The 22,382-nt window shown below is 47.1% G+C and overlaps 1 protein-coding gene across 2 annotated transcripts in view; it reads right to left on the bottom strand.

The window, feature by feature from the left end:
- Positions 1–206: 206 nt before the first annotated feature.
- SEPSECS (Sep (O-phosphoserine) tRNA:Sec (selenocysteine) tRNA synthase) overlaps positions 207–22,382 on the bottom strand; it is a 42,814-nt gene continuing 20,638 nt past the window's right edge. Inside the window, exons 7-12 of one of the 2 annotated variants that reach the window (XM_035112526.2) lie at positions 21,167–21,296; positions 20,954–21,045; positions 6,723–6,816; positions 5,977–6,067; positions 5,229–5,458; positions 207–4,700 (exon numbers count right to left, since the gene is read on the bottom strand). In XM_035112526.2, coding sequence (XP_034968417.2) covers positions 4,663–4,700; positions 5,229–5,458; positions 5,977–6,067; positions 6,723–6,816; positions 20,954–21,045; positions 21,167–21,296 — 675 coding nt within the window. In that variant the 3' untranslated portion in view covers positions 207–4,662. Of the gene's footprint in view, positions 5,459–5,976; positions 6,068–6,722; positions 6,817–20,953; positions 21,046–21,166; positions 21,297–22,382 lie in introns of both variants that reach the window. The other variant, XM_035112525.2, reaches the window with a different exon arrangement.

The raw sequence follows: 22,382 nt of genomic DNA, 5'->3' as shown, positions 1-22,382 counted from the left end.
CCCTTTAGAACCCTTCCAAACACCGATACTGATGATATTTTAGGGTTTGATAAACACATCTCTGTTCACTCAAGCCTTTTCTGGGATTTAAGACCAGGAATTAATTAACGGTGGCCCCGGCGATATCAGTAGAATTTTACATATATATTCCTGAGACTTTATTTTATCATTTTAACTCGTACACTACCTTGAGACAGATTGTAATAGGCAGTATAAACTTTTGTAAATAAAACAAACATGTTCTCCCGATTACCCCCATTAGAATTATTTTTGTTTTGGAATTAGCTTGTCTGAAAAGCAGGGTAGAAATTCAAGAAATATACAGCAACCCAACCAACTGTAAATGCTGATGTAAGGCGGGAGCATTTGGTAAGCTTCTGGGCTTTATCCCTTTCTGCGAAAACTGATGATTACACAGTATAGATCTCTTGGCTTGCATATGTTAAGCTGCAGTGCCAACCTTTTTACATTCACAGCCCTTTTTGCTTCCTTCACAGGCTGCTTGCTGCATTCGGTAGGTTTTTATTTCTTCGCAATATTCTGTGCTGCAGCAACTTCCCAAAACCAAAAAGATGTTTATACATTTTTATTAATTTTTTGCATTGAATAAAGGGATTTTCTTGCATTCCCAAGTTTGCTATTCAGTATAAGGACAAAAGTAGATGCAACGCTGAATATGTCTTCATCAGGCATGAGGGGGACACTATTTTTATTAGAACTGCAGCACACTGTCTTGTCTTAACCCTTTCCTCCCATACTGTGATCCCAACTAAAGGCACCCCCACATACACACAGAGCTGCTGGTAGCCGAAAAACAATTACAGTAATGTAACTTTAGGAATGGGGGCTTAAATTTGCCTGCTTTCCATTTCCTTTCTCATTTCTTTTGTGCCATACCTTTTAGATTGCAAACCTGCAGCCAGGAACCGCCTTTGTTGTTTGATCTCCTAACAGAGCTTAACAGCCTCAAGGCACTTACTTTCTACATTATTTATAAATGCTGAACTTTACATCGCTATAAAGGACTAGAAACTTGTTCTATAAAGATGGAAGTTGAGGTTTTCAGGTGCTACTCCTCCCCAAACTCCCAGGAATCACATCCCATACACCACCCTAACTAGGAGGAGTTATACCCGTCAACACCCTCCTTATGACCAATAATCCTTGGGACTATAAGGACTCACATTTGTGAATATAGCATTATAGGGACATCAATGCCTTTTACCAACTGAGGCTGGTTTGACAGCTATGGCCATTCCTGGGCCAGGAAAGCCTTGCCACAGGAGATCATGCGTTGGTTATTTCAAAACTACATCACTGCAATGCGCTCTATGTGGGGCTTCCCTCACACTTGATCCGGAAGCTGCAGTTAGTGCAGAATGTTGCAGCACAATTGCTGGCAAGGGTAAGGCCTTGCCAACATATAACATCTGTGCTCAGAGATCTGCGCTGGTTGCCGATTTGCTATTGGGCCAAGTTCAAGGTGTTACTATTAGCATATAAAGCCCTTAATAAGCTGGGACTGGTTTACCTACGAAATCGCCTTGACGTACACATAGCTACTTGGCCAATTTTATTGGCAGAAATGGCACTCCGACAAGTGCCACATAATACCCGTTCTGCATTTGTAAGAATTTGATTGTTTCGTGTGGCAGCACCTGCACTTTGGAACTCCTTGCCTCTTGAGATCCAATTGTAGTTTTTTATGCACCTGATAAAAAAAAGCTTCCTGTGTAGGCAGGCCTACTCACATGTTTAGAAAGTTGAGCTGTTTGTTTGTATTTTAACTTTTGAACTATGGTGCTGGAGGAGACTCTTGAGAGTCCCATGGACTGCAAGAAGATCAAACCTATCCATTCTTAAGGAAACCAGCCCTGAGTGCTCACTGGAAGGACAGATCGTGAAGCTGAGGCTCCAGTACTTTGGCCACCTCATGAGAAGAGAAGACTCCCTGGAAAAGACCCTGATGTTGGGAAAGATGGAGGGCACAAGGAGAAGGGGACGACAGAGGACAAGGTGGCTGGACATTGTTCTCGAAGCTACAAACATGAGTTTGACCAAACTGCGGGAGGCAGTGGAAGAGAGGAGTGCCTGGCGTGCTATGGTCCATGGGGTCACGAAGAGTCGGACACGACTAAACGACAACAACAACAACATTTCAAAGTAGGGTTGTAAATTTCCCCCAATTTTACTGTTTTGTAAACCACTCTGAGTTTTTGTTTACAACCAAGTGGTTGTAAATTTTATGAAATAAATAAAAACAATAAATAAAATTTAGGAACTATCCAGAAGGGCTGGCACATTTGCAGTTTGCTGACCTCGCACCTCCACTTCTACATCCCAGTATACAGCAGCAACCATCTGCTACTGCTGGAGCCAGCCCTGGCAATCTGACACAGTTTAGGTGGCCTGGAGTTGGGAACGGTGCAGTAGGTAAGGGACAGTAAGAATCACCTTGCTTGAGCAGATTGAGATCTATCCAACTCGCTCATTTCCAACTATGGCTAGCCATCGGATGTCTCTGGAAAGCTCCCAAGCACCGCATGAAGAATAAAACATCGGGCAATTTGACTATTAGTTATAGATACAACTATCCTCCATGAATTTAACCCAACCATTTATCAGCTTCGGTAGGCCAACCAACGTTTTCCAGAAGTTGTTCCAGCTCTCCACATCAGTCATCGTTTTTTTTATAACCCTCCAGCTCCCATCAGGACCAGCTGGAACAGCCAAAAAAATCAGGGCTAATGGGAGCTGCATTCCAAAATATCTGAAGGTTGGGGAATATTGCTCTATCTAGTTTAAAGCGCAGTATGGTGTAGTGGATGAGTGTCAGACTAGGGCCTAGGAGACCAGCGTTCAAATCTCCGCTCAGCCAGGAAGATTACTGGGTGACCAGTCACTGCCTCTCAGCCTAACCTACCTCTCAGGGTTGTTGTGGGGATTAAAGAAGGAAGAGGAGAACCATGTACACTCCCTTGAGCTGCCTGATGGAAAGGTGGAATATAACGCTAATAAATGAATATATAAATAGCAGGGAAGCTAAAAGTTCCTAAATGTTCATAGCCTTAAAGGGAATTTGCCTACTTAAGAAAATTGCACAATTAGCATGAGCTGTCACATAATGTCACTGGCTGCCACTATGGTGAAAGCTGCCTCGTGAGAGACTTTATAAAGAGGCTATCACATTACCATAAAAGCTGCACACCAGCCCTAAGCACGGGGTTCTCAACTGAACTGGTGATATTGCACAAATAAACGAAGAGGTCTTTTAAGTCATCCTCTCACAAATTATAAACAAATCAGGAATAAGTGAGTTTTGGTGGGTGGCAAGGTGGGGGGTAGAAAACATTCACCACAAAAAAAACCAAGGAAAAACTTATAATTTATTCAATTAAGATTACCAGAGCGCCCACCTAAATTTACCTGAGAACATGCACTGATAGTAATTACTTATTCTCATGTCTACAGCAGCCTGTTACAAATCAAACTCAATTATTTGAATTAAAGCTCTTAAGTCTAAAGAATTCAGAGGTTCTTCAGCATGCATAATAACCTTGTATTGAGTCTTGTGTGTGGGTTACCTTTGAAGCTTCTTGTTCTCACTGGCAGAACTACACAATCTTTTACCTTACTTCCCTAATAATAAAAAGTTGATGCTTCACTTTAAGACGCACCTAAGGGTGCTCTGTGAGTGAAAAGGGAACAGCAAGGTTGCAGCAAATAAGGTAAGAGTGTAGTTACGTATGTCATAACATCCCATATAACCAAGTTTGAATGTCAGACCGCAAAATACAGATGCGTAACACACAAATGTTATCTAGATGACTTTTCCTGACACAAGAGAGAGAACAAGAAACAAACATGTGCCAATAGCACAACAACTTCGTACTACTGCTGCAACAGTTATGAATCAGTCACTAAGTATCCTGACTCTGTTGTGCATAAATGGCAATCACACATATACTACAGTTGTAAGTATAGTGTAATGCAGGCGCCCCCAAACTGCGGCCCTCCAGATGTTTTGGCCTACAACTCCCATGATCCCTAGCTAACAGGACCAGTGGTCAGGGAGGATGGGAATTGTAGTCCAAAACATCTGGAGGGCCGAAGTTTGGGGGTGCCTGCACTAAACCATGGGTAGGCAAACTAAGGCCCAGGGGCCTGATCTGGAGGGCCGAAGTTTGGGGACGCCTAGTATAGTGTAACAAGATCACAAACAGGAATAGCTACTGCCACATATTCTTTAGCACATAAAGGGTAAATTTATACCCAACTTCCATGGCTACCATTTCCTTCTGCCTGAATCTCACATCACAGAGATAACTTCTAAATTCGCTGACCGTAGGCAGTGCTACAATGCTAGGGGGCCAACCCAGAAGTGGAAGGAATGCTAGCTGGCTCTGACGATAACTCTAGACTTCAGAATTACATTTTGGTGTTACTGTCATGCATATTAAAATCAGCTCACAGGAGAAATGGTCCCCTTTTCGAGGCACTACAGCAGTGGTAGTCAATATGGCATCCTCCAGATGTTGTTGCACAACTTCCATGTCCCTGAACGGCGACTATGCCGGTTGTGGCTGATGGGAGTTGGGAGTCCAACAACCTCTGCCCATCATGCTGGCTTCTCCCGAACTCTAAATAGAACGCAAGGCACCATCACAGGGGAACCCATAAAGCTTCCATCTGTAAGAGGTCTGTTCAGTCAAAAAAAAAGCAAAGCCTATTGGAATATGGATGAATTAAAAATGAAATCCCTTTTCAGTTAAATCGTTTTTGCTCACATGCAAAATGGAGCTCGTAAGGTAGAGAATAACCTTTTATCGCTGAAAAGCAATGCACCTGCGTTATACAGAAAGGAAAACTCCCTAACCTATGAACTGGTTTCTTAGGTGAAAATAAAGCCACGCTCCAATATTTTATCATTCGCAAGGAAATGCGAATGTGTAAACATAAAGAGGAAAGTGCAAGACTCACTGAAATGAACGGGAGCTGCACAAGAGCACCAATGGCGCCCTTGCACACCTCCCATTCATTTAAATGGAATTAATGCACCACAGGAATGTGTCCTGCATCGCTTACATTTTGATTACCCCCCCCCCCATTAATTTTACTGCAGTTGCACTAGATGACCTTGATATAAGTGCTGGACACCCTAAGTTGGGAAGCATCTTCCTTAAGCTATTTTCGGTCACCTTCTTCGACTAAATTGCACTTTTCCATACCAGAGGCCTCTTCTTCATTCAGTGCCGGGGAACCTTTTTCATCGTTCTTTCCTTTACTTAGAGCCTTCAAGCACTTATCAAGTCTTTTCAAGAACACATCGACATCTTCTTTCGTCATTCCAATGGCTGAAGCAGCATTGAGGTAGGCACAGTGGTATTCGTTTGTGTGGGCCATGAAGCCTTTGAAAGTGTAACCACTCACTGTTTGCTGAGACCCAAGGGGAACGACCCTGAAAGGGAGGAGAAAAAGTTACGTACTGTACAGAAATACACCCAGAAATAAAACACAGAACAACCTAACTTGTTGAACTTTTCAGGGGTAATTATGGTGACTTAAAGGAGGGAAACCTACTAAGAGTCTCAACCACCAATGCTGGCAGTCACGGGCTGTGAGACCAACTTGGGATCCAGGAGATCCAGGGCCAGCTCAGCCCTGCCCTTGGAATGCCACACTTTGCGACTTTCTGCGGGCAGGATGCTACCAACGGGCCTCCCCCGCCCACATAAGGAAGCTTTGGATTCCAGCTGCCCTCACCTGGGAGTGAGTGCCACTGAAATCAGTGGGATTTGCTTCAGAGTAAACATGCATAGAACCAAGCTGCATGCAACCTCTGTCCTGCCAACCTCTGCATATCTTTTGGGCCAGTTTTGAGACTGGCTCCAACGGAGGCGACACTTGCTCCCAGAAAACTTGCTTCAATGCGTTTTTGAATCTGAGACGCTAACGGAAGTACGGTACTGTACTTACCTTGCGCCAGACACTTGTCTGGTGAAAAGCATAGATCCAAGCTGCGTAACAGCTGCACCACTTTGTTTATCTAGCTCTCTGAGTGACATAGCTGAAAATACAAGTTAACAAGGTTACTGAAATTTATAATAATTCCTTTCTACAGCAAACACTAGTAGAAAGTTTTGGAAAAGTGTTTTCTCTCTCTCTCTCTCTCTCTCTCTCTCTCTCTCTCTCTCTCTCTCTCTCTCTCTCTCTCTCTCTGTGTGTGTGTGTGTGTGTATGTATGAGAGAGAGAGATGCCTAAGTGTCCCATTCATAGGGGGGGGGGATCAGCCTATTTATTTATTTTCAACATTTCTATAATTCCCATTAACAACAACAACAAAACTTTCCCTGGATGGTTCAGAAGTAAAAATCACAAACCACATTTGCCATGACACATAGCTGCCAAGTCTCCCGTATTCCCCGGGAAACCCCCGTTTTTCCAGCTGTTCCCAGCCGAAAAAATGGATTCCCCCCCCCCGGTTTATTCTGGTGCGGTGGCCATTTGGGAACTGGGTGGAGCATGCTCAGAAGCGACTTTTGATGCTGCTTTGCCCAGTTACAAAATGGCTGCAGCGCAACTTCTGCTGCGCTACTTCCGGTCCAGTCCCTTATTTCTCAGGCCGGAACTTGGCAGCTATGCATGACACAATCACCCTCTGCTTTATTACACCGCAGATTTCTTCTCTGCAGATGCAACCATCCCACAACACCCTAATTACCTAAGGATATGGGGTTGTGAGGGGTTTCCAGCAGTCTCTCATTGTAAGCTTCCGCTAATTTCTTCACATTCTCCGAAAGGTAGGAAAACATTTCCTAGGGGGAGAGAAGGGGGATCAACTTAGTTCTTTTTTCTTTTTTTTGCTATTCTTCACCGGAAATTTGTGTCTTCAAGTTTGCTACCTAATATTTCCTACTTAATATTTAGATTAACCCATTAAAACAAGAGCAGCAGCAAGCAGGTTTGAGGTCGCCAAAGACCAGGAGCTTCTGGCTAATCTAACAGCACTGAGGAAACAAACAGCAGTGTCTTCTTGCATATTTTTACAGGGACCAGCTGGAAGGGTATAGCCAAAGACCGGGGAAACTTAGCCAGTCCCAGGTAAAGCTTGTCTCCCAAAGTAGGTGCTCCCCCCCCCCGGGAAATCTGTGTTTTACCACTCTGATTCAGCAGCAAAACACGGATTTTCCTGGGGAAAGCACCAGGACAACAAAAGAAAAGACAAAAACATAGGACGCAGACATGTGCCTGGAAACACAGCACAAAGGAAGTCTGGATGAGCCCTGAGTTCAAATCAAATTAATTTCTCAGACAGTGTAGTGGCACGAAAAGCTTTGGAGGCAGGGCAGGGATTAGACCAGCCTCCTCTCATAGAACCAACATTATGTCCCACTCCTGGGTAGTGGATTTGGCAGCAATCCTCTCCCTCCTCTACACACTTTGGCTAATCCCTAATACCACAAGGAAGCCCAAACAAAGCGGCTTTCAGAGCAGAGCTTTTAGGAGCTTTTTGCAGCAGTAAAACCAGCTAATTTAAAACCAGGACATTAAAGCTATTAATTAATTGTGGCTGGCTGGCTGAAGTGACATGGTGAAACAAGGGGGAACGAAACAGTAAACACCCGTAATTTATTAAATGATCTGCCTTTCAGAATTATTCCCCCCCCCCATTTTAATAAGCATCTAGATCTTACAAGCTGCTAACTAAGCAGTTTACTGTACAATAAATAAGTAGTGCCATGTATCCGGCAATACTTTTTGTGAGGCCAAATCCATATCTAACCTCTATTAGAAAACCTGGCTACTCTGTGAGGAATTTACGAGGACTCCAGACGCAAGTTTTACTTAAGAGAAATGTAACTGAATTCCATTGATTTTTCTACATTGCAAGTGCTATATTTAACTCGAGACACAAAAGGATCTTATCATACTAGAAGAGTATTGAACAACTTAAGCACTGAAATGCCAGCTAAATTTCCAACGGGGGAAGTGAAGAGATTAGATTAAAAAGCCAAGTAAAACAATGCTTTATGCTAGAGCAGCAGCATTTGAGGAAAAAACAAAAAAAAATGTTAACTCCAAAATGTGTGGCATATCCACAGCTCTTAAACGAGTATGGATTTCAATAACTAGTAACCCAGAGATATTCACAAATTGCTAGAACAGAACCATATGCTACTCTGATGTACTGAGAAGCCATGGTTTGGCAATATGAGAATGAGCTTTGGGGTCACCTGCTTCCCCATCCCCCTTCCATTCCTTTTTTTGTGTGCCAAGATTAGAAACTTCTAATCACTTTTTGTGGCAAAGTTTGTCTATCTAGATAAGGCATCCCCAAACTTCGGCCCTCCAGATGTTTTGGACTACAATTCCCATCTTCCCCGACCACTGGTCCTGTTAGCTAGGGATCATGGGAGTTGTAGGCCAAAACATCTGGAGGGCCGTAGTTTGGGGATGCCTGATCTAGATGAAGTGGCAAACCAATGGACCACAAAACGGAATCCAACATTTTCTCTTTGCCTTCCTCCGTTCCCCGTATGCCAAGATTAGAGAGCCAGAGTCTTGTGCCTGGTGCATGTTCATAATGCCAACCATGGTTTAGTGCAGGGGTCAGCAAACTTTTTCAGCAGGGGGCCAGTCCACTGTCCCTCAGACCTTGTGGGGGGGCGGACTATATTTTGAAAAAGAGAACAAATTCCTTTGCCCCACAAATAACCCAGAGATGCATTTTAAATAAAAGCACACATTCTACTCATGTAAAAACACGCTGATTCCCGGACTGTCCGTGGTCCAGATTTAGAAGGTGATTGGGCCAGATCAGTCCCCTGGGCCTTAGTTTGCCTACCCATGGTTTAGTGCAGGCACCCCCAAACTTCGGCCCTCCAGATGTTTTGGACTACAATTCCCATCTTCCCCGACCACTGGTCCTGTTAGCTAGGGATCATGGGAGTTGTAGGCCAAAACATCTGGAGGGCCGCAGTTTGGGGATGCCTGGTTTAGTGTTTCATCTAACTAGACTTTCCAAAATATTAAGTGGAGCTTGGAAAAAAAACCCAGCAAATGAATGGTTGGGATCCAAAGTGCAATGCACAGGTGCTTTACTTACCCATAGGGTAAGTAAAGCACCTGCTTCCTTTTCAAGTATCACCCCAGCACTACCATAATAATGGCTGCTGGAAGGAAGTGATCTTTCTCCACCTGTGCAGATGTGGAAGGGCTATTCCACACAGACAAGTGGGGAGTTTGGATCCTGCGTCATCTCAATCAGTCAAGACAGATTACTGACAAAAGCACAACACTGCTCCTCCATTGCACCCATGTTGCACGAAACTACTAAGATAGGCAGTGCAGTACAGTGGGTAAGGCTAGGTGGGGCTAGCAATACCTGCATTCAACTATCTGCTCAGCCGTGGAGCACACTGGGTGGTTATATATGGGATGGGAGAAGGATGGAATGCTGTTTTAGGGGATGGGTGCTACCTTAGGGCAAAACACTCCCTAGCCATATCATGTGGCTGCTTGCTTCCCCACTAGGCAGCCTGTTTATTTGTGTGTGAAAACCCCCCCAAACCACCCCCCAAAGTAAGACACAGAGGACACAGAATATTTGTTTAAGGTTTTTTGGCAATAATTTGGCCACAACTTTATCGATTTCAGCATGTGAGTGGTTGCTTAGCCATTGGTTTCCGACTACCTGAACCTGCACGGTGGCAGGAACACGACTGACAACTGGATTCCACCAGAGGTCAGTAAGGGAAAACATTCTGGGGGAGCACAGAGCTGTGTTCTGTCTCCCAGCTCACCCCAGGTGCTCCCAGGGACTCTGGCGTGGCTCTAGCCCTGTGACAGGGTTCGGACGAAAGCAAGGCGAGCCCCTGGATTCCTTTAACGGAATTCCCTAGTAGCAGCAATGGAGGGGCACCAATGCCTAACCGCCAACTTTACAAAGTTGTGAAAATTTGCTACACAGTAGGCAAAAACCAAGCGGTACCAGCCAATCTGCCAAATGGCAAAATTCCTACCGTGTCCCTGCTCCAAAACAGACGACCCCTAAACAGGCATAGCAAGGTCAAAAGAACAACCCTAAATACAGGGAGGGAAGGCGGATGATCCGGTGCACGTCGCGATAAAGAGGAAGCTCCACGTGACGTGCAGCGGTTTAAATAGCCCCTCGGTTGCCAATCAGACTCCCAGGAAGCCAAATTCTACCCCAGCAACCGAGGGGCATCCAATGGGGGTGTGTGGCTAGCCAAACGGTCCCGTCCCAACAACAAGGAGGCAGTTTCTGGAGCTCCCCCCGCAACACGTGCTCTCCGTGATGGAGGACAGAATTTGTCAACAGTATTACAAAAGCACTGGAAGCCTCCAGTACTTTCTCTGGCCTTGCAAAAGGCTGTCATTGATCCATTTATTGCTCACTGAGGTGGAGAGCATGAAACATGTTCCTTTGCATCATGGAGCGGGAGGAGGAATCTGGGCCGAGCTATCAGGTTCTGCTGCAGAGAGATTAACCTCCCCTCTGCAAGACACTGCCCAGGCTCTTTATTGATGCAAGCTCAAATAACCTGCAATAAGATTTGACATGAGGATAAGGCAAGAAAAGGGAGAAAATTATTCTGATTTTTTTTTTAATAGCCTGGCTTCTCTTTTTTTGAGTAGGTGTAGTGGAACCAATATAGAAAAGAGCAGTCAATGTCAAGCTATAAATAGCTCCTGCTGAGAACATAATAGCTGTGCCTCAGCTTTCACAGAGCAAAAGGCAATAAACCACCACTATTAAATTTTACCATTCAGGAACACACACATTCAAAGTACACTAAACAAAGAAGAAAATCGAGGTGATAGTTCTTATTTCTACAACAAATCTGAAACAAGAAACTGATTCACAACATTTAGAAAATAACGCTTATGGGGCAGAACTACTTTTTCAGCGAAAATTTATGGTTGGGTTGCTTAGATTTGCTTCTTCACATCTAATTCTTTATTTGTTATATTAACCAAAGCAATAACAAATGAGTGACATATTAATCATTTTTAAAGATATATGGTCTTCATTGAACTTTGTCATCTACCAAAGCCAAATTATTTGTGGTTCCCAGCAAAATTATCCTTAGTTCCTGTGGTCCATATTCAGTTGACCCGTTGCACTGGCAGAAGCCAGCACATTAATTCCTGCTAGGGCAATGAGACTTTCTTCCTCCTCCCCCTCAAGTGCACTCTATCTATGCTATCCCCAAATATTCTTTGGAAGGTTTGAGAAAACACCAGAACGGAATGATTTTGGGGGGTAGTGGGGGGAGAAGGGTCCATTGCACAAGCAAAATCCTTATGCTGACAGAACCTTAGCACAGCTCTACATTCAATACAACCCTAAGTACTGACACTAAGCCTCAACTTTATAGAAGTATAGACTGACTTTTGAAACCTGTGTGTATGTGGACTGGAACAGTACAGCTGTTTTCATATTTAAATGGTAATAGTATATTTGGGAAGAATCATTAGGAATTTCACTTACCAGTAATTTCATGCCAAGGTGCCACTATGGGGCTTTCATGGAACAATTACAAATTAGCTGTTCCTGCTGGTACCTAGACCGTTGCCCCTCAAATTTCTGGCCAGACTAGCCTCAACATTTCTGTATTAAAGACTGAAGCGCATTTCCCTCTTCTCTGATTACCTTTAACATAAAAAAAATCCTTCCAGTAGCACCTTAGAGACCAACTAAGTTTGTCATAGGTATGAGCTTTTGTGTGCATGCACACTTCTTCAGAAACCTTCTTCAGATGCATGCACACAAAAGCTCATACCTATGACAAACTTAGTTGGTCTCTAAGGTGCTACTGGAAGGATTTTTTTTTATTTTTTTTCCGACTACATCAGACCAACACGGCTACCTACCTGTAACTAGTACCTTTAACATGTAAGAGTAAGAACATATTGCCCTTGCAGGAGCTTTCCCTCCCTGCTTCTTCAACACGAGTCACTGATCTGCCTGTGCCTCCTGGCTCTCAAAGGAAGCAAACCCTGTACAATGACTCATGCAGAGATGAAATAGGCAGCCGTCCTCTGAGTATGGTAGCTAAATCTGCCATGCATTTTCAGCAGGAGTGACTGACAGATCCCATCCCATCTGATGCAGTCACGGCAGAATTGACACCAGCTTTCCTCACATGCCAACACACACACACACATACACACTTTGGGAGGTGTTAAGATCAAAGCAGTGAATCATGCTTTGATGTAGAGTGGCTTCCTTCGTATATGCGTGCATGTGGGGTACTCTAGATTCACATGACGCTTATCTTATTTATATCTCGTGACATGCACTGCTAAAAAACTACCGACCTAGACACAGTATATCTTGACCTTCTTATTGTAGCGGCAAATGAGGAGGCAGCACCACATGTCATATTCAACCATTTGTCTGCAGGCCACAGGTTGGGTTTTTTTTTTTTTTTGCTTACACAGAGCAACCGCACAACGGCACAGACAAATTAGGCATGAATTAGAGCGCCTTCTATGTTAGGTAACAGCAAGTCACTTTGCTTCTGCCTAACACAAGAATAGCTCTAAGCTTGCAAAACAATAAAATAATATATTAAATATTCAAGAGTTCAGAGATGCGAGAACTGAAGTAACATGCATTTGTCAAGAATCCCTTACATCAGCAAATCAGAAGATCTCCCACATCACGCTAGAGCGGGGGAAAGCAATGATACAGTATTTGCTGATGTACTGCCAATTCAGGTCAATTATTAGAGATTAGTCAGATTTCCACAAATGCACTTCAGTTAAAGCAGAGGAAACCTTGCAAGTATAATCTGGCTACCCTTTTATTTTCTTCTTCTTCCTCTAGGTCCCAGTTGCATTTTGATGTCCCAAGTTCTGTTAGCCTAACAATACTCCCAGAACAGACCCTTAAAAAAACCCCAGTACTTGAGAACCACTCTATTAAGCACCCTCTCCCACATACAAACACACTCCCTGAAGTGTTGCAGTCCAAGAAAGGGCAGTGACACAGCTAGGTCTCAACTTAGTAGTTTTACAAAGTTATGAACAAATTTAGGAGATTCTATTATGAGCGAGACACACAGCAAGGATGCCGAATTAAAATTGTACTTCCAATTGTCGTTTTTGTGTTTCCTAGAGTTTAAAGATGTTCTGGTGTGATTTATGGGTTGTTGACCAAATAGTCCCTCTGCAACTTCCAAGTGCATCACAACACTCACAAATCTTTTTCCCCTGCGCAGTGCTGGTTGTTGCACTGAGGCTGTGCTTGTGGACCTGTTTGATTATTTTTAGCTAGGAATCAATGAGGGAAATCATACCCTATTGATCTTATTAGGCCTTGTTGCAGCCTCATTCATCACAAGGTGATGGCATCTCAACTGCAAGACTTGGTGTTGGTTTGCAGGGACATTCCTGAATTACTCTCATCATTTCAGGCAGGGAAGTGCTGGGTGGTTGCTTGCAGTTTCTGCTGCAAGCTCCCATTCCCCAAACATGTGACCGAGACATGTCCACGACACGCTGCATTAACACACAGCTCTCTTTTTCAACAGTCTCACGCAGACCCAGCACACAGTTTTTTTTTCATTTGAGCAGTCAGGCACTTAATGCAGAGAAACCAAAGTGACAGCAAATCAAGGCAAGCATGGGGGGGAAAAGATACTTGCAAATTTGAAATCAGAGGGCTAGGTAATCCTATTATCAGAAAAATCTTATTGGGTGGTGTCACAGTGGCCTGAGTAGGCTACTTCAGAGTAACGACGCTACGCAGCTCTGCATTTTATTCTTTTATTGGTGCTGCGTATTTACAGTGCTAAGTTCATTGCTATTTACACAGAGTAATGTGTTCAGTCGGTATCAGAACCTCCGAATGACTTTTGGCGCGTCTTTCCCCAGCACAAAAGCCTCGGCAGACCCATCCTCTTGCCCCTCCTCTTTCTGCGTAATTCTGGCGTTGGAGGGATGGGTCTCCCCCCCTTACTTGCCCCTTCCTGTCCCACCTGGGACCCTGGCTCCGCTACCTTGCCTGAGCCTCGGACCCGACTTCCTGCTTCCCCACTGGAATCAGAGCTCCCTCTGCTTTCCCCTGTGGTCAGTGCTGGGCTTGAACTCAGGAGGGGAGGGACTTCGCGATATCCCCTGTCCCTCACATCCACCCCCCTTCCAAGCTCCCCTTCTCCCCTCCCCAGGTCCCCCCCAGGTGTCGGTGACGACTGGAAGCCTAGGAACTCAGTGCTTTCCGAGCCCGTTGGTGTGAACACCTCCGCCCAGTCCTGCGAGGCCCCCCCTTCCGCCTGGGAGGACTGGAATCCCAAAAAGTCCGTGGCGTCTGAGCTGGTGGGGGTAAAAATGTGCTGCCAATCTGCTTCTGCCTCTGACTGGGTGGATCTTGGTGACACCCATATCTCGTCTCCCGATTCCTCAAACTCCGCTTCCCAGCGCCATGGGGAGCTGCTCTCCCGTGCCTCCTCCTCCTCCCCCTCCCTTTCCATGTGCCAGGGCTTGGGTCTGTGGGGGAAGAGGGCGTGAAATTCTTCCACCAAGAATTCCTCCTGTATCTGAGTGGCGGGGACCCATTCATTCTGGGAGGGCGGAGCGTCCTCCCATGCCATGAGGTACTCCAGTCCCCCCACCCCCCTCCGTGAATCAAGGATGGCCGTGGCTTCATTTAGTTGCTCCCTGCCTCCCCTCTCCCCCCCTCCCTCGGGGGTGTGTTCGCTGTCTCGGAGCCTGCTGCTTTCCCTGTACGGCGACAGCAGCGATCTATGAAACACTGGATGCACCCTCATATCCTCTGGCAGTGCCAGCCTGTATGCCACCGGGTTGACCTGTTGCGTGACTGTGAAGGGACCCAGCCTTCTGGGCGCCAGCTTTTTGCACCTCCCTCTGGTGGGCAGGCCCTCCGAGGACAACCAAACCTTGTCCCCCACCCTGATGACCTCCCCTTGTCGCCTGTGGCGATCTGCCCCCCTTTTGTACGCTTCCTTGGCCCTCTCCAAGTGTTCTCTGAGCTGCTGGTGCACCGTCTCCAGTTCCTCTGCCCAATCCTCAGCCTGTGGGCCCTCCTCCTCCTCCTCCCCCTCCCTCTCTGGGAAAGATCTGAGGTCGCGCCCGTAATTGGCCTTAAAGGGCGACACCCCTGTGGAGACGTGCACCGCATTGTTGTAGGCAAATTCTGCCAGTGGCAGTCTATCCACCCAGTCTGTTTGCCGCTGGCTGACGTAGCATCTCAGGTACTGCTGCAGAATGGCGTTGACTCTCTCCGCCTGTCCGTTGGTCTGCGGGTGTCTAGCTGTCGACAAGCTGACCTCCACCTGCAGGAGGTTCATGAGCCGCCTCCAGAACCTGGAAACAAATTGGCGGCCTCTATCCGAAATAACCCTTAAAGGTAATCCATGCAGTCTGAACACGTGGTCCACAAACAGTTTGGCTGTCTCTTCTGCCGAGACCGCCCTGGCACACGGTATAAAGTGGCACATTTTGGACATGAGGTCCACCACCACCAACACTGCGGTCTTGCCCCTGGAAGAAGGCAGATCTGTGATGAAGTCCATGGACACCACTTCCCACGGCCTGTGTGGGGTGGCTAAGGGCTCCAGCAAGCCTGGTGGCGCTGCTCTGACCACCTTTGCCCGCTGGCAGGTGTCACAGCCCCGTACATAGTCTCGAACATCTTCCCGCACCCCTGGCCACCAGAAGTGTCTCATGACTAGGTGAGTGGTTTTGTCCCTTCCAAAATGACCCGCCGTTGGGTTGTCGTGCATCTGCTTGAGGACTGTACGTCTCAGCTGGGTGGTGGGCAGGTAGAGTGCCCCCTTGTAGAAAAGCAGCCCCCTGCGTTCTGCAAAGTCTTTTGTCTGCTCCCTCCCCCCTCTCAGTTCTCTGAAGATGCGGTTGGCAAATTCATCCGCTGCCGTCAGTGCTGTGAGTTCTGCCTCGCTCACCACTGCTGCTCCGCAGGACCATGCTGACGGGGGGAAGATGTGCCTGGGTGCTGGTGGCGCCTCCTCCTCCATGTACTCTGGCTTGCGGGAGAGGGCATCCGCCCTGACATTCTGCTCCCCCGGGATGTAGTGGATGGAGAAGTTGAAGTTCGAGAAGAACTCTGCCCACCGTATCTGCCGCTGGTTGAGCACCCTGGCAGTTCTCCAGAACTCCAGGTTCTTGTGGTCTGTGCACACCTGGATGGGGTGCTTTGCGCCCACCAGGAAGTGTCGCCAGTGCTGGAACGCAGCGTAGATCGCAAGAAGTTCCCTATCAAACACTGTGTAGTTGCGTTCAGGCTGTGTCAGCTTCCTGGAGAAGAAGGCACAGGGTCTCCACTCCCTGTTGGCGTCCAGTTGCAACAAAATCGCGCCCACAGCTTTTTCAGAAGCATCTGTCTCAATGCGTAGGGGCGCGTCCTGCACCACATGGAACAGGTTTTGGTCTGAGGCGAACACTCTCTTGAGGCTTTCGAACGCTGCTTGCGCCTCTGGTGTCCACTTGAACTTCTGCTTGCCTCTCAGGCAGTCCGTGATGGGAGCCGTAACGCGAGAGAAGTTCTTGATGAACTTCCTGTAGAAGTTAGCGAAGCCTAGTAGGCGTTGGGCATCTTTGCGCGTCCTGGGGCTGTGCCAGTCCAGGATGGCCTGCACCTTGTCCTTGTCCATCGCCAGCCCCTTGTCTGACAGCTTGTAGCCCAGGAAGTCCACCTCTTTGGTGTGAAACTTGCACTTCTCCAGCTTCACATACAGGTGGTTCTCCTTCAGGCGTTGCAACACCTCTCTGACATCTTTCACATGCTGCACTGGGTCATTCGAGTAGATAAGGATGTCATCTAGGAAGACCAAGCATTTCCTGAAGAGGAGGGACCCCAGGACGTGGTGCATGAAGGCCTGGAAGCATGCTGAGCCCCCTTGCAAACCGAAGGGCATCACCAGATATTCAAAAGAGCCCAGAGGCGTGAACATCGTGGTTTTCCATTCATCTCCTTCCCGGATCCTGATCAAGTTGTACGCCCCCCTTAGGTCCAGCTTGGTGAAAATCTTGCCCCTGCGTGCCGCTGTCAGGAGATCATCCACTCTGGGCATGGGGAAAGCCACTGGCTCTGTCACCGAATTCAGCCGTCTAAAGTCCACCACAAGACGGCGCTGTTGCGTGTCTTTCTTGTCCACCCAGAAGACCGGGCTGCCCCCTGCTGCCTTGCTTTCCCTTATGAACCCCCGCTTGAGGTTCTTGTCGATGAAAGCGCGCAGATCCTCCAGCTCCTGGTCTGACATGGCGTACAGCTTGGCTGGGGGTATCGTCGCCCCTGGCACCAGGTTGATCTGGCAGTCAAAAGGCCTGTGCGGGGGTAGGTGGTCGGACTCCGCTTCGCTGAAGACCTCCTGCAGGTCCCAGTACTGCTTGGGTATTGCCTCACCCCCTTTGATATGCATGGTGGCCACCGTGGCTATCGGAGGCCCCTCCCCTGGTTGGTGCTGCATGCAATGTTCCAGACAAAAGTCCGACCCAAACGTGATGCACCTCTGGTGCCAACTGATGGAGGGGTCGTGGCGCGCCAGCCAGCTCATGCCCAAGACGATGGGGGGGTCTGAGATGGTGGTGACGTTGAACGCCAGTGTCTCTGAGTGCCTTCCCACCGTCATTCTCATGGGGGGGGTTTGATGCGTGATGGCCCCTCCCAGCAGCTCCCTGCCGTCAATGGTTGCCACGTGCAGAGGAAAATCCAACTGCAAAAGCTGGATTTGGTGCTCTTCTGCAAAGCTTCTCGAGAAGAAGTTGGCGGACGCCCCACTGTCAATTAAGGCGAGGACCGTCAGGGGATAGCCATTTGGGAGCGTTAGCGTCACTTCTAGAACCACTCCTGCTCTGGGAGGGGTGGGCTGGCTCTGCACCTCTCTGTGCGGGTGGGCGGGCTGGGGCTGTTGTCTGCTGACTGTGCCTGGCTGCTGCCCCTTGTCTCCTGCAGCCAGGCTTTCCCGTTTCCCTGCTGTGGTGCTGCGTCAGTGGGGGAGGGCACCACCGTTCCCGCCTTTCCTTGCCACTCCCTGCGATGTGGGCAGTCTCTGACGAGATGCTGGGGTGAGTTGCAGAGAAAGCAATTCCCGCCCCTTCCCTCCTTGCGTCTTGGCGCCGCTGGGGTTTGAAAAGCCCGCGCGCGCGCGCTATCAATCTGCATGGGCTCCTGGTCCTGGCTGGCTCCAGGCGTGGCTTGAAAGGGTTGTTGAGGGAGTGGCTTCTCCTGCGACCGTGGGAACCAAGCCCGCTTTGCGCGCGTCGCTTGCTTGTCGTTCCACCGGGATTCCTGCCTCACCCCCACCGCCAGAGCTGCTTTGCTCAGCTGATCCATAGTACTGGGCTTTGGACCTCTCGAGAGTTCATCCTTAACGTCCGCGTGCAAACCCAAGTAAAACGCAGCTTGCATAGGAGGCGACTCCAAAACCCACCCCAGTCTGTGCACCAGCATGGTGAATTTCGCCCAATATGCGCGAACTGTCATATTTCCTTGTCGTAAATTATGCAGTTCCTCCTTAGTCTGGTCCAAATGACTATCTGACGAATACATCGTCCTCAAACCTTCTAGAAATTGTTGAACATTTTTCATGCAAGGATTCTTGGTTGCGATTAATGGTCTTAGCCACTCCCTGGCTGCTCCGGTAAGATGTTCCACAATAAACGCTACTCTGTGCTCATCATCGGGGAACTCATTCTGGTGCAGCTCAAGAGCATACACGATCTCAGTCTCAAAGCCATGGTATTCCCTCGGGTCTCCATTGAACTTGCTTACAAGGGTCCCTGCTCTCCTTCCTGGCAGCACTTGGACTTGGGGAGCCCCTCCCGCCTTGTCTTTCTCTGCATCTAGCTTGCTTTGGAGGTCTACCGCCACCGCCCTTAATTGCTGCTCTCTTTCCTGAAGCGCTCTCACCTGTTCCGCAAGTTGTAGCCGGTCTTCCTGGACCTTCTTAGTCTCTTCTTTTGCTGCCTTTAATTCTCCCTGTGCCTGCAGATGCAGCTTCTGCAGCTCCTCTTGTGCTTGTTCAGCGAGCTGCCGCCATTTCTCCGCCTCTGGCACGCTCATCCCGGCAACTCCAAAGTAGCCCAAAAGGATTCGGAGGTTGCTGTCACAGTGGCCTGAGTAGGCTACTTCAGAGTAACGACGCTACGCAGCTCTGCATTTTATTCTTTTATTGGTGCTGCGTATTTACAGTGCTAAGTTCATTGCTATTTACACAGAGTAATGTGTTCAGTCGGTATCAGAACCTCCGAATGACTTTTGGCGCGTCTTTCCCCAGCACAAAAGCCTCGGCAGACCCATCCTCTTGCCCCTCCTCTTTCTGCGTAATTCTGGCGTTGGAGGGATGGGTCTCCCCCCCTTACTTGCCCCTTCCTGTCCCACCTGGGACCCTGGCTCCGCTACCTTGCCTGAGCCTCGGACCCGACTTCCTGCTTCCCCACTGGAATCAGAGCTCCCTCTGCTTTCCCCTGTGGTCAGTGCTGGGCTTGAACTCAGGAGGGGAGGGACTTCGCGATATCCCCTGTCCCTCACATCCGGTCTTGGGTATGTCTCTTAGTCTAACCTATTATAGTCTAAGACCATAATTCAAACCCCAGATAGAATGGAAGGGGCTCAATGGGGGGGAGGGGGACCACCACTGCACCCACAGCCTTGTGACTCACCAGGTAGAAGACACCAGGTCGGTCAGAATGTAATGCTAAACCATGGCTTAGAACTACATGGGCAAGCCTGAGCAAAGCATCAGGCTCTCATGGGAGACTTCAGTAGGGCAGGGCGATATATCGTCCAAAACCGGCTTAAAGTCCACATAATTTCTGTTTCATAATTTTTGACCTGGCAATATAACCTGAATCATGATGTGTGTGTGCGCGCGCTATGCAAAAATCACAATGCGGGGGAAACCGTGAAGCCAGCAATGATTTTCTCGTTAACTCTGCCGGCTCAGCTCTCCCCTGCCTCCTGCAGGGGGCAGCGAATCACAAGAGCAGGTGCCGGCAAAAATCATGATGTGAGAAAAACTGTGAAGCCAGCCAATGCTTCTACATAGCTCCATCCTTATTTCAGACATCGTGATATATTGGTATATCACAACGTTTAGCTGGTGATATATCACAATGTTGAAAACCAGGTATCACCCAGCCCTAGACTTCAGCCAAGTTAACTTTTAGTTTCAAAGAATCTCAGCTTAGTGCTATTTGTGAACAAGGTTTAGAACAAACAACCGTTTGCTAAAGAAGCTGGAGGCCGATGTTCTTCCTGGGGGTGGGGAAGAGAGAAATAAGATATAAATCATTTCTTTTCTCATTGGGGAGAACAAGCTATTTGAGTTTCTTTCATAACCCATGATCTGAAGTTGGTTTGATTGGCAAGCTACCATTGTTCATTGTAAGTCAAGATTCCTGGTTTGAGCATTCCTGGTTTGTACATGGGAGAAAGCAAGGAGAGCGGGGAGGGCCTCAGCCTCACTGAGTCTCATCCATGTAGTGCTGAACTATGGATGAACTTTGCATGCATACCAGCCCATTGTAGAAATGTGGCATAACCAGTGGTACCTCCGAAGTTGAACGGAATCCATTCCAGAAGTCCGTTCGACTTCCTAAATGTTCGGAAACGAAGGCGAGGCTTCCAATGGGCTGCAGGAAGCTCCCGCAGCCCATCAGTCTGACGTTCGGGTTCCAAAAAACGTTTGCAAACACTCGCTTCTGGGTTTGCGGCATTCAGGAGCCAAAATGTTCACTCGCAAGGTGTTCTGGATCCAAGGTACGACTGTACTGAGCCTTGGTTGTCAGCCCATTTAAAAACAAAACAAAGACAAAGACATAGCTACAAGCCAAACAAGAAAGCTTCATGTGCCTATTGCAGCCGAGGCTCCAAAAAATGTTTGTTACATGCTTATTACAACTTAAGATGTAATTTGCCATCAGTTAATTTTGAAATATTACCTTTCTTTCTTTTAGCAGCTGTTGATACCCCTTTGTGCCCAAGGTCAGCAATGTAATGAGAACATCTAATGAAGGAGAGGCGGATGCTCTTCCTGGGGGTGGGGAAGAGAGAAATAAGATATAAATCATTTCTTTTCTCATTGGGGAGAATAAGCTATCTGAGTTTCTTTCAGGGTTGTTTCCTGAAGAAAAATCCATTTAAAAACTATATACCTGGGTACATTTTGCTGATCTCCTGTATGAAGGAGTCACTGAAGCCAGCAATGATAGCGCCACCTACTGGAACCATGAAGTTTTTGTCCAAACTTTGCACAAAAGCATCAATTCGACCTCTTCGTGCTCCCTAAAAAGATAGACACAGAACCAAGATGAGAACCGAGGAGACCGATCCTTAATCTATGTGATAAACAAGGAGTTGGTCTTTTAAAAACCCAGTTTTAACTGATTTTATATCTACTGCTTTTTGTATTTTTACTGTTGCTACGATAATTGCTTTTTTTTTTGTTTCTGATGTTTTTGATCTGTTTTATATTTGTTTTATGGTTCTCTTTTGCAGGCTAATTAAGAAATAAATAAACCCAGTAGGCATATGGACAAAGTATTAGTCAATGCCACCAACCATCAGTACAACCTACCAGGAAAATTTGAATTGTCAGTCCTTCTTAGCACTTATTTATTTAAAGCTACAGTACTTCCTGCTACTCTTCAGCTGCAAAGGCTCCCAGAGCAACTTACAGCTCACTAAAAAACAACAGTCTGCCTCCAGAAGAAAAAGAGATAGGGAAGGAAGAGGAAAGAAAGGAAACTCAGGCATTGGTTCTTAAATGTCTTGAAGTTTTTTAGAATGCGCAGCTGGAATGGAAATGAGAGGAGGAACCAAAAAGAAGTGTGTCGCCAGCAGAACCGAACTGACACTGAGAGTGGCCTTGCCTCCGCAGTAGCCTGATAAAATGACTCCTGCTCAGTGACAGTTGAGGGAGGGAAAGAACCAAAGGCAGCTAAGTCTCTTATCAGGCTCTTGCACAATTCCCATTCATGTCAATGGAGCTTGTTACAGGAGAAGTGTCTGGTAGATTGTGCCCAGGTTTCTTTACAGGGGCTCCTTTGTTCCTTGTTAAAAACTGTTTTGGAAAACCACGTCAAACAATAAAGATTAAAACCACAGGATGGGTCTCTTGCAACACTACTATTTTCCAAAATGTGCCATGAGGTTTTAGCCACAAAATTCCTGTTCACTAAGAGACCTTTCTGTAAAATCACGAATGCATAATCTCAATTTACAGTTGGAGAATCACCTTCTCTAAATTAATCTGCATTCTCAGGCTGAACTGCTTAGGAAGTGCGAGTCTTTTAACAGAAATATTTATTACCATATTTCTAGCCCACCTCACCAAGGCGACTTATGAGGCAGCTAGCATTTTAAGAATAG

Source organism: Zootoca vivipara, chromosome 9 (genome assembly GCF_963506605.1).
Source record: "Zootoca vivipara chromosome 9, rZooViv1.1, whole genome shotgun sequence".
Taxonomy (NCBI): domain Eukaryota; kingdom Metazoa; phylum Chordata; class Lepidosauria; order Squamata; family Lacertidae; genus Zootoca; species Zootoca vivipara.
The sequence above is the reverse complement of the archived record's forward strand: the minus strand, read 5'-3'. Positions and strand labels throughout refer to the sequence as shown.